Source organism: Buceros rhinoceros, unplaced genomic scaffold (genome assembly GCF_000710305.1).
Source record: "Buceros rhinoceros silvestris isolate BGI_N320 unplaced genomic scaffold, ASM71030v1 scaffold3906, whole genome shotgun sequence".
Classification (NCBI taxonomy): Eukaryota; Metazoa; Chordata; class Aves; order Bucerotiformes; family Bucerotidae; genus Buceros; species Buceros rhinoceros.
In genome coordinates this window covers 31,204-46,947 of record NW_010417996.1, presented here as the reverse complement: position 1 = coordinate 46,947, position 15,744 = coordinate 31,204, and the positions used below count along the sequence as shown (strand labels likewise).

The window sequence follows — 15,744 nt, the reverse complement described above, 5'->3', positions numbered from 1 at the left end:
GTTTTCAATTACAATAGTTACTTTTGAGGAAAAATATGTATTTAAATAGTTCCAGGTTGACAGTATGAATAATATTTGAAACAAAAGCCTGCCAAACTGAATTATGTGCTTGGAAGTATCAGTGAATATATTTTCAGAGTCGTTTGTGACATTAGAAAATTATATCGTCTGAAGTCCTCGTGTACATTTTATAAATAGTTATGTGATTCCAAATTGTTGAACCCTGTTAGTTAACACAGACAGCTAAACGCTGGGAAAGAAATTCCTGCAAGGCATTAGGTATGTCAAATCCAGGAAGGAAATTCTCTTGCCCAGAACTCGGGACTGATATTTTTCGTGTAATGAACTGGAGGGGCAGGGAAGGCTGGAATGTGAACTATGAGGATGGAAAACATTTAGTCACTCTTGGAATGATATGAATGTTTTTACAGGAAGCTTAAGTAAACACACATGCTGCTGCTCAGTAGGCCAGTTAACTTTTTTGGACAGCAGACAAAATTCAAACAAGTATGCAGACTTGAATGAAAGGCTGTTGAGCAGCACACCCTTCAGGATCAGTTTTTAACCAGATATCGTGTAAAGCATTGGGTTAAAAGTTAGACCACTGTTCACTTCTTTCTTATTTTTTTATAGCGAATGCTTGAATGCACTGATGCTGCCTTTCTTTGAGTTAGTTGGTGCTGGTTTCACAGGATCAGAAATCTTAAACCTTTTAGAGGTAGTTGTGTTGTAAAATACTGCAGAAGAGGGAGCTATTTCGCTTTCCCCAAACACAGTCTAGTTCTTTGATGTTAATGTTAGATACCTTTCTCCACGTGTAGAATATGAGTTTGACTAATTTTTCCTTCCTCCCTCGGAAGAGGTTTTCATTTCACGCTGCCACTGAGATGCTGGGCTTTCTGGAATCCTCTTTTATTGAGTTTATTCCTTGTGCATGGCTAACACTTTCTCCAAATATCCCAAGATACCACTGCAGAATCTAAATGCGCTGCTGTTTGATATGAGGTGTTCTCTCTGGCATTAAAAATAATTGTGAATTAAATGTGTAAGCTTCAGAGAGTTATTTTTTGAATTTGTGGCTGACACAGTAAGACCTTTATACAAAGTTTCTTATTGTTGTTCCTCCTCTGTCCAGCCTTGAAGTTCAAAGAGGATACATAGCCTCTTTTGCCTTCCAGCTTTACCAAGCCCAGAAAAAGTATAAAAAAAAAAAAAAAACAAAAAAAAAAAAAAACCCAAACCCCCAAACAAACAAAAAACCCCACCACCCCATAGTTAACTGTTACTAAAAGTATTGGAAATATCAGTGGGCAGAATTTGGAATTATTTTGTTTTCCCAGTTACACGGAGAAGGGCTTTTTTTTGTGATCAGTACTGCTGGTCTAAAGGTAGGGAGAACACAGAGAATCATAGAATTGTTTTGGTTACAAGAGACCTTGAGGACCGTCAAGTCCAACTGTTAACCCAGCACTGCCAGGTCACCACTAAGCCATGTCCCTCAGCACCACATCTGCGTGTCTTTTAAACACTTCCAGGGATGGGGACTCCACCACTGATGGCCCTGGGCAGCCTATTCCAATGCTTGACAACCCTCTCTGTAAAGAAACTTTTACTAGTATCCAGCCTAAACCTTTCATGGCTCGATCCTAATGTCACTTCCTCTCATCCTTGTAACTTGGGAAAACAGACTGACCCCCCACCTTGCTACAACCTCCTTTCAGGTAGCTATAGACTGACAAGGTGTCCCCTCAGCCTCCTTTTCTCCAGGCTAAACAATCCCAGTTCCCCCAGCTGCCTCGTGTAAGACAGGTTCTCTAAACCCTTCACCAGCTTCATCACCTTTCTCTGGACACGCTTTAGCACCTTAATGACCTTCTTGGCATGAGGGGCCCAAAACTGGACACAGTACACAAGCTGTGGCCTCACCAGTGCCCAGTACAGGGGGACAATCACTTCCCTCCTCCTGCTGGCCACACTATTGCTGATACAGGCCAGGATGCCGTTGGCCTTCTTGGCCACCTGGGCACACTGCTGGCTCATATTCAGCTGCTGTCAACCAATGCCCCCAGGTCCTTTTCTGCTGGGCAGCTTTCCAGCCACTCTTCCCCAAGCCTGGAGCATTGCAGGGGGTTGTTGTGTCCCAAGTACAGGATCTGGCACATGGCCTTGTTGAACCTCTCCTACCATTGGCTTTGGCCCATCGATGCAGCCTGTGCAGATACCTCTGTAAAGCCTGCCTACCTGTCCTTAAGCAGATCGACACTCTAGCCTAACGGTGTTGTCTCTTAATTTACTGATAGTATTAGAGAAAGCATGGAACAAAAATGGTTTTAGTTAAAATGCTACATTACAAATGAGACAAGAGCTTGTTTTAAGTGTTCTTCATGTAACAGTAAAAACACCATTGCAAGAGTTGTAGGATGGGTAGTGTATTAACCTAAAGGAGGACAAAAAAGTGAGACTGATTCAAAGGTGGTTGTGGCTGTCGTTAAATACCACTTCAAAGAGAATTATTGTTATAAATGCCTGGAAAAAAATTTGCTTCTTGAATAAGAAGTTATGCTCAAAGATGTTAGACATATGCTTAAAGACGTAGATTTCAGCATCATGGTGTAAGGCAAGCATACACTTTTATTGCAGAATGGAGATAATCAGTATGTGTCAAAAGCATACAGAAATCATCAGTAATGTTTCTTCGGATTTCAATTCCCTGATTAGGATCCATCAAGGATGTTGCTGCTTTCACTGGAAATGTCCCAAGTTTATATGAGAGTGAAATTCAGAGTTGTGCAAGTTGGAAAGGTCCACCAGTGATTTTTCTAGTCCTACCTCCTATTCAAAACAGGTCTAGTGACAGCAGGATCTCAGGGCCAATTAAGCTTTTAATATTTTGAAGGATGCAGATCCTACAAGCTCTCTAGCACTCACAGTTTGACCACCCATGCGGTTTGAAAGAAGGAAGACAACTTTTATCAGGTTGTAAATTGCCACGTTCAGTCTTGTGTTTGTTGCCTTTCATCCTACTCTGGAGCACCTCCAACATGAGCCAGGCCTTGTTGTCTTTGTATCCTCTGTTAGGTAGACGATGCCCCCCTTCGCCCTTCTCCAAGCTTAGCAAGCCCTGGTTTCTCAGCCTCTGTTTTCATGCTGCCTGCTTCAGTCCCTGGTGGCCCTGTGCAGTCCTCACTCAGACGTGTCAGGGTCTCTCTTCTATGGACACTGTGCTGCTGGTGGCTCACGAGTGCTCAACAGAGGCGAAGCATCGCTTCCCTGCACCTGCAAACTCTGCTCCTGCTACTGACAGGTCCCATTTGTCCTTCACACAAAGGAAAACTGAACTCTGGTGCTCTCATAATACATGCAGCTTCGCATTCGTACAGTTAAGTGGAATCCCTCTTCATTTTCTGGTGTGAATTCAATGGCAAGAGTTCAGATTTTGAACAGCTAAGGGTGTGATAGGAAGATGGGAATCATTTTTCATTACCAGCATTAAGGAAGACTTTTTTTTAGTTCTCTTTAAAATTAACTAAAGAATTATGTAAATGAAATCTCCAAATTTAGAGGGAAATGTGAATTTTAAGTAAACAGTTCTTTTTTTAAGATTCAGATAAACATAGAAATCAACAAGATTGCCATAAATTCTCCGATTTGTTTGTTTGTTTTGATTTGTTTGTTTTGTTTTCCAGAGCTGCAGCAATTAGTGATGAATTTTAGTTTTCTTTCTCTTCTGGCTAACTTTAATTGATTGAACTGTGTGTATCATGAAATTCTAGTTCTAAGAAACTCTTTTTTTTCCCCTGGTCTCACTGAAACATGGATGCATGAGTTTCTCTCCATTTCTGAATATTTCAGCTGAGCATTATCTAAGACCACAATACACATCCGAAGATAACAAGATACATGAGGCACAGTACTAGATCAGATTGACCATCCTGCGTTCTAGTGTTTGTGTGTAAATATAGAGTATTTCACACTTTTAACAGAAGAAAATATCGGGGCTTTGTAGTACAAGCTGTGGCACATCACTCATAGAAAAAGAAGAAAATAGCGGTAAAGAGGGACCTGGGGATTGGTTTTGTTCATATTACGGAATTATCCTGGTGCAGAAAAATACCAGTGAAAACATGCTCTCATTCCACCTTGACAACTTTTTTTTTTTTGTGACATCCAGTTTTTGTGTTGGCATTACTAATGTAGGCTCTGAAAGGACAAAGCCAGCTCCAGCCGTTACTTGGATGTCATTATCTTCCCTCCTTTCCCCATAAATGCACAGTTTGATTTCAAGTTGGGATGACCAAGATTCACAGTTTTGATCACATGCTGTGTGGACCAGTCAGACTGACGGACCACCAGCAGCTGAAATACCTACTGGGGATTTCGAAATTTCTCAAGTTGTATGTAAGTAAATGGCAGTGTAAAAATGAATTCAAAGATTTTTATTAGCCTCACAGCAGGAAAATGAGTCATTCCCTGCACTAAAATTCAGCATAGAAATTATCAGGCTCAGAGAGAGTATGTAGAAGTAAGGTGTTCTAACAGAAATCTGCGTTTATATATAAGCACTTGACATCAGCAAAATCTGTGTTCTACTAAAAAAAAAAAAATCCATTGTTTTCATCCAACTCTCTTCAATCCCCTTCTCTACTTTCTTCTCTCTGTCTTTCTGCGGTATAGTTTTACTGTGGGTGAAGCACCCATTTTTCCCGCCCATTGTCAGTGCATTTGTGCACTGGCTCGTTCTTCTGCCGTTTCTACCACGAGCAGCAGTGAAAGCCTAGCTCAGACCATGCGGTGGTACTTGCTTTTTCAAACCTGGCTGCTGCTTGCCTGTTCAAATAGCCAGAAGCCTGGCAGAGCAGAGCTGGCTTTATTTGTTGAGTCTTGTCTAGCGAAGTGAAAAGGCGTGACTTTTTTTTTTTTCTGGCTGCATTTTTGCACATGTGGGGGTAGGGAATGAAATTACTTCTTTTGTCCTCTATTTGCAGCTCATTGAGAAGCAGGCATGCATATAAAATTATTGCATCTCAGGGCTTACCTTTAGGGGCAGGAGGGAGAGAAAACAGATTTGTAAGCTTGTGTGGAAACACCGAGGATGCTGAGAACAGACACAAAAGTAGGAGGTAACAGAATAATAAAGCATAATGAACAGAGGACTAACAAAACCCTTTCAAATTAATATAATGACAGTTTAATTTTGTTCTTTGTAAGAAATACCACACCACATTACTGGATGTAATAAGGGGGTAAGAAATTGTTGCTCAGTGTATCCAAGACACAAGAGTGTGAACGATCTCTTCCACCCGGATGATTCTATGAAAAAAAAGAAAAACCAAACCCACGGAAGTACAGCTTTTAAAAGTCACCATGAAAAGTATGTAACAACTAGCCACTGGTTTTTTCCTAGATACTAAGTTAGAACTGCGATTAAAAAGAAGCTGAGGGGTGAACTTCAGTGATGAAGAGTGAAACACAATCCTGTTTCTTCCTAGGTTTAGTTTACACCCAAGCAGATCAGTTTATACTTACCTCATCTCAGCTCTCAGTGGGGTTTTGTGGGTTTGAACCACGTATTTTACTGTTCTGCAGTCAGATGGTAAGGCTGGTCTCCTTCATTTGTCCAGCTCGTGTCACTGTCTGCAAACTTTGCTTTGGATAGCGTTAATGATGCGTATGATTGTGGTAGTTTTAACTACCAGCGAGAGTAAGTATTACTGTGGTGGCTTGAATTAGAGTTGGGGAGGGTTGACCAGTAACCTGAATGTAGCTTCAGGGTAACTTTTGTTCTGGTCTTTTGCATGTTTAGGTTGATTAAAGAAGGAGTGAAGTAAGAAAAGAGGTTTTAAGAAGGGGCACCAGATGCTGAAAATCAGTCTCTTTGCAAAACTAGTTTATACATTGAGTCCTAAGCAGTTGGGACTACTTAATGGAGTTTTTTTTAATATAACAAAAAATTGGTATATATAATTTTTTTTGATTCCTGAACTAATGGTTTGATGAAATTGCATATGTTAAATATTAGACATTAACGTGACTTATTCAGATAGCTTACTGAATCGACTTGAAAACAAATACAGTGAGTTCAGTGAGATAAAAATAGTTTGGGATGGATTAAAATAGTTTGGGAATCCATGTATTATAAAATACATTGCTTATTATAGTTACTCCTCCATACTACTCGTGCAAACTGAGAGCTGTGAAATGAAGAATCCATAGAAACTTATAAAATCTCTCCTTTGACCTCCAATCTAGTAATCTATATTAAACTTTTAGAAAAAAAATATGGAAAAATTTTAATTTAAATTAGAAGAGAATTGAGGGTCCTACAGTGACACAGATGCCATTTTTTAAAGTTCCAGCTTGTATTTGAATAAACTTCATTTTGGTTTTTTAACTACATGTAAAGTGTATAGCTACTTTTCCCACAAAAATTGCACAAGCAACAGATTTTGAATGCTACTTTGAAGCTTTCAGCAAAGTGAGGAATCTGAACCGTGACCTCTGAGACAAATTTGAATTCGTCTAACTTCACCGTAGGGTCTTTCATGCGGTTTTCCCCTCCAATCTCTGTATGTACCTGACCTAATTTAAAATGGATTAAAAATGTTCCTCTGCTGAATAAACTGCTGGAAAGGGAAGAGTAGGTCTGGGAAGAAGCTGTGAAAGCTGAAAATTGTGAAAGACAATGAGAGCAGAATTGCTCATTGTTGTAATAGGATAATTTTCGCTTGACTGGAAGGCATAGGTGCAGAAGTTGCCTGCTGGACGTGAAGCGAATAAGCAGATAAATTTGTGTTTTGGTTAACAGTGTGTACTTCTAACAGCTTAATCAATGCTGAGTAGTATTTTACCCTCGGTCTCAGGGTGAAGACTAGCTGCCTTTAAGTGAGGATTGCAGAAATCTGCCTTTCAGTGTATTTGGTTTGAGGATGAGAGAAGGCGAGAGGTGGCCGTCTCCAGACCATGAAGACGTGTGTGCTGTATAAACCCTCTCTGGGTTTATTGCCCTGGTAGTTAGTGTACCGTTTCTCCATATCGCCACAATTTATCAGTGCGTGAACTGAATTCTTTTCAAATGTAGTTTTCTTTAAGTCCTCATTTCCTGAGATGGAGGATAATCTCAAAAACAATAAACAGGATAAATTCAAACAATTGACACAGGGAAACAGAAGCTCACAGTTCTTTAAAAGTCATGCAATTTGTGTTTCCTGAATGCTTGGTGTGATGTTAATAGTGCTCGTAACTATAAATTTGTTAGTTCTTAAGTGCTTATTCTATGAAAAACACAAGATAGACTAAATTAGTCTCATAGAGAACAAAGTAATTCGGGAAAAGATGAGTGTTTCATTCCTTATGCGTCCTGTTTTATGATGGCAGTGTTGAGGTTCCTTGTTATTTTCATAAAGCTTTGGGTATTATTTTATTCCAATGTATTTGTATACTAGAACACATTAATATTTCTGGCTACTATATATATTAAAATAAATTTCATACTCCCATGTTTTTAAATAGTATCCAAAAGTAAATATTGTTCTGTTCATAAATACCTAATAATTGCCAGTAACGGCCTCAACTTCAAAAAGCAGAATCTGGTTCTGCAGCGTATACTGCCGGAAGTGATGTTGTCGGTGAATAGACATGTTACATGTTTCCCAGGCATCTTCCACAGGCAGTGTGTCTTACATTCATTCCCTTTTGGTATTCAGAGTTTCCTCTGCTTTAGATTTCAGAGGTGATCTGATTCACGCAGAGACAGTTTTGATCCACCGAGTCACGTGCTTTGATTTGCAGCTTGGTAGTTTCAATCTGCTGAGCTTTGAAGAGAGCTCTGTTCAGTTCCTAAAGCAAAACAATCTGCATGAAGTTTTGATGAAACACTTTTTGAGAAAAAGGGGAGGGCAAAATATGCGTGTTAGTTTTAAACTGCATGTGCAGGAAAACTGATTCTGTACTGAAGAAATAAATGTAGGATTTTGCTCCTGTTTCAATATATCAAAAACTTTATGCGGCTTTATACTGTTTGTGATGTGTACATCTCTTCGAAACAAATTCTGTTTCTTGAGTTGTTTCAGAAGGACCCATAATATTCATTAATAAGAAGCGAAACAAAATAAAAATTACCTTTACTGTCCCATTGTACATGCCTTTTTGTGAACTTAATTTAAAATAATCTCAAATTTATTTATTTTTTCTTACATTCAGAACCAACATACATCACAATAGGCCCGCCCACCTGCGAGATTTTGGTGAACTGCACTTTGACAGAAAAAGACTGTATCTATAGCTTCAAACTGGACCAAAATGGTTGCCGCATTTGTCAGTGCAAAACCAGTGAGTATGCAAAAATACAGTGGCTCCTACCTTTGGTATCAAGCTGTGTGTGAAGATGCTTGTCTGCTGGTTTTCCCGTTCGTGATGGTGATTATATGGTGTGCTGCTATGCATGTGCTTTACAGCTGTTCGTCTGCAAAGAAGAGGTTCCCGATTCCTGATGTTGCTTGTTTGCTTGCTTAATGTGTGGGGAGGAAAACATAAAATGTCTCTCTTCAGGTAAAAAATAACAGCTAGGTAGGAAAGGTAGCGATTTGGGATTTAATACTCATTCGGATTTTGAGAAGTCTGATCAGACTTCCACGTTTAATTTTCCTCCGTGTATGTAACGAGTTTAAGAGCACCTAGATATGTGCTCTTCAAACACTCCTGTAGTTAAACAGCCTACTTTCGACTTAGCTTTTTTGTGTCAAAACTTAGGTTTTGAGCATAAATATTTGAATATGTGTGTATATACAAACATATCCATAATCTTATTTCTATAACATTCTTATGTTTTATATATATATATGTTTCTAATACTTCAGTTAGGATGTGTGCAGGCTTTAACATCTATTTTTTTCCCCAAGGAAAAACACGGTGCCTTGTGAGAACTTCTGTGTGTATCAGAGAAGCAGCAAAAATGTGTTTTCTGTCTTGTTAAGAATTCAATGTTTTCAGATGGAATATAAGAGAAGGTCAAGTTGGTTGCTGAAATTGCCCCACGAAGGACACCTGTGGAGTACTAGTCTCAGCTGCAGGATGCATCACTCTAGCTGCTAGCCCAGCCTAGGAGTGGTTTTAAACTCCGTGTAATTTAATTGCGGTTCTGCAGCTTCCTTGTAGCCTCTGAGGCTTTCACAACTCTTCCCGCTTCTCTTCTTTTGATTTCGGTCTGCCCATTCTCAGACACTTTCTAAACCAATATGACTGTTTTAGAAATGTAAAGTTCTACTTTTAACACTGTAATTTGATTTTTCTTCTTTTTTTATGGTTGTTAAATTGATTGGGGATTTTGAACCAAACAAGAAGACGGACATGCTCGGCAGATTGTGTCATCTATGTCTGTGCGTGCAGTCCTTCCCTCCAGTCTGGTGCACAGGAGTGCCATCACGCCAAAGGATCATTTCTTTTGTCCCATGTTACCAGATTGCACGCGTAAACATGAAGGAAGTCTCTGTTCTTGCTTAGAATGTTTCTGATGAAGTAGTGCTTTAGGATCTATTCAAGGGCATTTTTCTTCTGCCTGAGATGGTCGAAATTAATTTTGTTTTGCAGTAGCAAACTGTCTGGAGCAAACTTAATAGCATCATTTGTCTGTCATCTTTTTGCAGTTAAATAACTTGAATTGTAGATTGCTTTAAAATCCCCTCAGTCATTTAAAGAGGGGGAACCTTTAACTAGTAAAGAAGTGAAGAAAAATAACACCTTGGAAGTCTTCATTGCTTGGTGGTTATCAGTCAGAATGCCAGAGGTAGAATTTTTCTGTCAGATGATGTCTCTCACTTGCAAGGCTCTGGACAGATGAGTGTGAGCACTGAGAAGTGAGGGAGTTTAGGTCAAATATGCTGAAAACGTAATGCACTAGTTGTCTGCATTTTGAGATCCTACATAATTTCTTGTCCAGATCAGTTTAGCGGCATCTTGGCTCTCTAAGAATGCGAGAACGCATACTGTCTTTAGTTTGTGTGGACTTTTGGGAACGTCACTGTCTCTCTACGGCACCCACTTGCTGGTGTCTTGCTTGTCTAAGCTGCTCGACTGAGTCAGATTTAAAGTGCCTGAGTAAAGGAGGCCCGCATGCCCCCATTACCATTTGAAGTCAGCATTTCCTAACTCTACGAATGCCTTTCCAATAAAGTTTTCTTTTTTGCTAATTTCTCTTTAGATACCTGTCTTTCATGAAGATTTATTACACTTCTGTCTATCTCAGCCAAAATAAAAGCAAAATGACAAAGTGGGAGAACACAGAGTGAAGCTGTATATCATTCCTCATTATTACCTTCATTTACATCCCTGTAGCCAGAAATCAGTACAACACGTTTATTTGAAATAATTACCTAATTAACCCTGTTTGGATCTTCATTGTAATTTTATTTGAAGTTTATTCAGCTTGACTTAAGCTAACTATAGAATGAGAAGGGAGAAAGAAGCAAATGGTAACATTTCTAGAATATTATTTTAATAGAAGTAGTTTATTGTGTCATTTATCCTTCTGGTTTTTTGCAGTGAATGCAAAAACATGCTGTAACAATGCACAATGAAAACATACATGATGTAAAATAAAACAAAACTTAGAAACGCAGAGGCAGACCAAGTTTTAAGAGAAGGGAGGAAAAAACCTAGCACTGAGCAGGGTGAGCACAGAGGGATATGGGGGGAAAGTTCCAGTGAGTGGAGATTGAACCACAAATGATGAGGGAGGAAGAATGATCACAATGACCAGCAGCCTGTAGAAGCCAAAGCAGCACTACACGAGGATGAAAGGAAAAAAGTATTGAGTCCAGGATATGGGAAGAACTGCTGCAAAACACCAAAAATAAAACTGAAACAGTAGGAAAAACATGACACGCATTACCAAAAGAGAAGATGATGATGATATGATGCCAGAACAAGAAACAAATAGAAAAACATACGTAAGCAAACAATTGTTATTTGTAGGGTGCAGCAGTTGCTGTTTTGTTTGGAGCGTCTAGGCCTTTGCTTTCACAGGGAGAACTGGAGTGGGTTAATATCTTTAGGAGGAGTACGTCAGGGGAGTTACACCAGACCGGTGATCGGCTACTTGTGAGGCAGGATTCCTGTTGCTCCGAAGATGACTAATGGGCGCGTTGAATAATGCCTGCTGATCGCAGTGACGTAGGATTTAAAATCCAGCAGTTCTGCTGGAATCATTCTTCAGTGGGAGTCTGCAGTGAGGGCCAGTATTTTGTCTGGCCTTATCTGTTCCCTGAATTAGATTCAAGAAAAAGCTTTTAAAATCACTGCAACTTAAGACTACGGCATTTTACCCCAAATGAATTGGATGTGAAGTACTGTTCAGGGTGTAATTGTGAGCGTGTGTGGCTTTAGTATTTTTTAACCTTATTAAAATTGAATGAAGTTAGAGCACGGCTGTCAACTTTAAAAATTGTTTGCCTCATTTAGAAGACTTACCTTACAATTACAAGATGCGTCTGTCATGCAATTTCAGGAAATTCAGACTGCTTATGGAGAGACACAAATGTAGAAGGCTGAGATGAGTCGTTTTCCCAGCAGATCATAGTGCATCACCATCCACGTCATGTCGTGGTCTTTTTTTTCTGTTAAAGCGAACCATGAAATCACTATGCAAAAATTTAGAAATCTTGCTATATTACGTGTTTGCACATTTCTCTAGACACAAAAACACTCCTTTGCCCCAAAAACATGGCGTATAGATACAGAAATATTTTTCTAAGTGTTGATACCTTTTCCTTAAATGAGAAGAAAATACACACCATGAAGTTAAAAAGAAGGTACTGACATTCACTTTATACTAGCAAACATCTGCAGCACAGACTTCAGTATTCTGGCGAGTCACACCATCTCCCTTTATAGCTGATGAAATAGAGTGAAATTCCGACATGGAATTTCGGTTTGGCAGTGTGGGACTTGGTTTAGTTCTGTAAACGTTAAAAGGCAGGATTGGGAGATTTAAGAAAAATTAGGCAGGTGCATCTATGGGCTGTCTATAAATAGCAGCAGTTAAAGATCTGAGAAGGTGTATGGATTGATGATGGGGAAAAAGCCTAAGAAAAAATTTGCAGGCACTGCAGTGGGAGCATACACCTCCATTCCTCTTTTGTGTGTTAACCACTCAGTAGGTAGAGTTCTCACTGGGTTTTCCGAACCTTTCAGTCTTCCTAGCCAAAATTTGAGTATTTCATTCCTTTATTCCTGTAAATAATCCATACTCAGGCATGTGTTCTGAACACTTCAAAACTCCCTCAGTGTTAATTTTGTTCATTTAAATAAACATATTTTATGCTTATTTTGATATCAAACTAAGGTGGGACAAATAGTCACACACAAATCATGGAAAATGTACAGTTCAGACAAAGTAAAATTCCTGCAAATAACAAAGTAAAATACAAATTAGGTAACACTTTTCTGTTTTAGTAACAATTATCTCCTATTCTTAACTTGATTTAGCAAAAACTTCCAGGGGGGAAAAAAAAAGCTATAAAATCAAAGACGATCCATGTAGTCTCCCTTGCTGCAAGCAGAGCATATCTTGGATTTTTGAATAATTTTGTAGACCTAGCAGGGAAAAGATATTTTATTATCCTCTGCAGTAATGTAAAAGGGAATAACTATTACATATTAGACCTCAGTTACTGAAATACAGCCATGGAAAATTGGGGATGAAGCATGGTTCCTGAAAATTTAAGGTTTAAATAAAAAAAAAGGTACATATTCTATGTCGAACAGAAATATTAACTCTTAGGTACACATATGGAAGAGAGTGGAAGTGCTCTTTGAAGAGGATGGAATTATGATGCACTGCTCATGCTGAATAAGACTTATCTGTCTTCTGAATAAAGTCTTGAGAATAAAGTCTGTGGTAGTAATCTCTGAATATTACAACATACTGGTTTTAGCAATGCTTACAATATATCTAATGTAATATAAGCAGACAAAAACTTCACTTGACCTGTGGGTAGAAAAGTGCAGCCAGAAGGTTTGTGGAAGCTTGATCATTTTCCAGTAATTCCGCCATTGAGATATCACTGCTACAAATCCATTTTCATGAAGTCATGTGTTGTATGTGGATCCTAAAGTTGTTTAGAGCAAGTATCCAAGCGGGTAATTTGCCTCAACGGACTCACAAGATTATTTTTTTAAACAGCGTTTACTATCATCATAGTGCCCAGTCCCTTCATTTTTATCCAGCTATTGGGAATCGTGAGTTAATTCTGACAAAAGGAGGGAGGGTTAGTGTGGATCTGTGGAGGCAATATATTCAGAGAATTCCAGTTACTGACAAGTAACCTAGTTTTCTCCTTCATAAATTTGCCTCCCCAGATCCCCACCCCTGAAGATTAACCAGCAGTAGCAATCCACATCGAGAGGACGGCTGAGGAGTGCTTAATTATAAAGGTACTGTGAATCAGTTCTCCTGATACGATCTAGCCTCAGCGTCAAGAAAATAATGATGGGAAAGGTATGTAGCTAGCCTTGTGTAGCCACACTCCACGTTTTCAAAAAATGGACACCACCAGGCTCAGCCAAGTTGAAATACTGACATAATTCTTGTTGAGTATCTATTCGTATTCTCTGGCAGTGATTTTTTATCTGTGAATTAGAGGATCGAAAAGTAGAAGTATTTCAGCAGGCTATGCATCTCTAGAAAGCATTTTCGAAAGTTTTTAGTCTAAGATGACTTTCAGTCATTACAGAAGAATTATCAATGTGTCCATATGTAAAATACTAAATTGGAGGAAAATTAATATCCCAGTTTAAGGGTATAGATATATGCCATATATATGCTAGAAGAAGGAAATTGAGAAGTCTTATTTTAAAATAAGAGTTAGCTGAAGTGACACTCAGGCTGTTAGAAGTCGAAACAGAAGACCTTTTTTGAACCTAAACGTGCATTTCATGGAATTGAATTTTGTTGACTTTCCGTTTTGATTTTTGAGCAATATTTTATAACACTCCAGATACTCATAGGTTCATGCAAGATGGGGATGTGAGACCTCTCAAATCAGGAATGAATCACGCATCTGATGGCTTGAACTTAGGCCAGAGAATTGTGATTCCTTTTGAGATACGTTGCCTCCGAGATACCATACCTAAGAAGAAAAGATCGTGTTGTATCTGGAATATTTGACTGCTGAGTGAATCCTCGCAAATGCAAACATCACTAAGATTGCATGTCCTGGGACAGAATTTCATTGTTGTCTTGTTCGCAGGCAATAGTAGGTCACATCAATGTACCAGCTGCTCTTGCCTGATGGGTGTTGATTATATCTTTCTTTTCTTTAGCAGCCAGTGGCTCAGTCAGTGATCTGACAACCTTTTTAAAACAAGGATAGGATGCTTTAAAACACCACAGGGTTAGTGTGCAGTGCGTTCTGTAGAGCCTCACCCTATCTTGGTAATCATCTGTCCTTAAGGCGACACTCTTTTTCAGAGAGTGTTATCCCATCCCCCATATCCCAAACAGATTCCCCTTAAATAGTATCATGCTCTAGGATTTCTTTTATTTTAGTCTGTCTTTATGAAACTGTTTCTTAGTGGGTGAAGAAATGGGGGGAAAGAAATCACTATATTTGAAAGGCATTTATGGGCAGTGAGTACCAGGCTTAAAAACCTTGGTGCTGATATTTGTTTGTTCATTAATAATTCACAAATGCTTTTTGGAAGACCAATTCATTTTCAACTGTTCTTCCATTTCTACTTTTTCTGATATTTGTTTGTTCATTAATAATTCACAAATGCTTTTTGGAAGACCAATTCATTTTCAACTGTTCTTCCATTTCTTCTTTTTTTTTTTTTTACAACAGCATCTTATTAAAATTGATTCAAATTAATGCAGTGATTTGAAATTCCCATATCCAAATCAGCATATAATGTGTGAAACTGTTGCAGACTACTGAATGAAGTATTTGCTAGTACTGCTAGGGTTCAGAGGGATCAAAAATCTGTGAGCAACAGCTCTCGCCAGTACAGTGAGGTCTAGTGAACACTACTTAGAAACATGGACCTGTTGGTAACTGACTTTGCTGCTGCTTTTGCAGTCGTGGTTGCACATGGAAAAGAAACCTGCATGGCTTTGTTGTGTGGGCTCGTTTCAGTGCTACAGGTGCTCAGTACATGTTTGTCCTCAAGGGAGTTACTAGCCTCCTAGCAGGGGGCTATTTTAATAATGTTGTTGGTTGAGGACAAACGGCCTTTCCATGATTATTGTCATAGCCTTTTGCGCTATTTTAAGCTTAATTAAGTTTAAAATCTTCCAGAATTTTATGTGGTGTTTCAGCTAATCTCTGTGCTCACCTTAGAAAGCGAAGTATATGTGGTAGAAATACAGTTACGTTAACCTGAGGTGTTCAGGAACATGTTCATCTTTTCCTCAAGTCATATCACATCAATATCATCCTGAGATCAACCAATATCCTGCCCCTGAACTCTCAGCTTGTAGCGAAAATTCTTGTTTTTTCCCTGTGGGTAGTATGACCTTATACATTTTCATTATTACGTTTCACCCTGCTATTATTATTTTATCTGCCTAAGCCCTCCTATTACCTTGTGTAGTGTTGTTTTCTGTATTGACATTACCTTGTTGATATTTCATGTTTCGTAAGAAAGGTTAATTAACGTATTTCTACTACTCTTGTAGAACTCTACCCTCCAGCCAGCTATTTCGCTAAGCAGCCCTGTGGAGGATGTCTTCCCTTTAACGGGTTTCCTGCT

At 38.9% G+C, this 15,744-nt stretch overlaps 1 protein-coding gene across 1 annotated transcript in view; it reads left to right on the top strand.

Annotated features, from left to right (window-relative positions):
* Positions 1-15,744, top strand: part of CRIM1 (cysteine rich transmembrane BMP regulator 1 (chordin-like)) — a 100,887-nt gene that overhangs the window by 56,489 nt on the left and 28,654 nt on the right. The window contains exon 7 of the mRNA XM_010138357.1: positions 8,200-8,328. Within this exon, the coding sequence (XP_010136659.1) occupies positions 8,200-8,328 (129 nt within the window). The remainder of the gene's footprint in view (positions 1-8,199; positions 8,329-15,744) is intronic.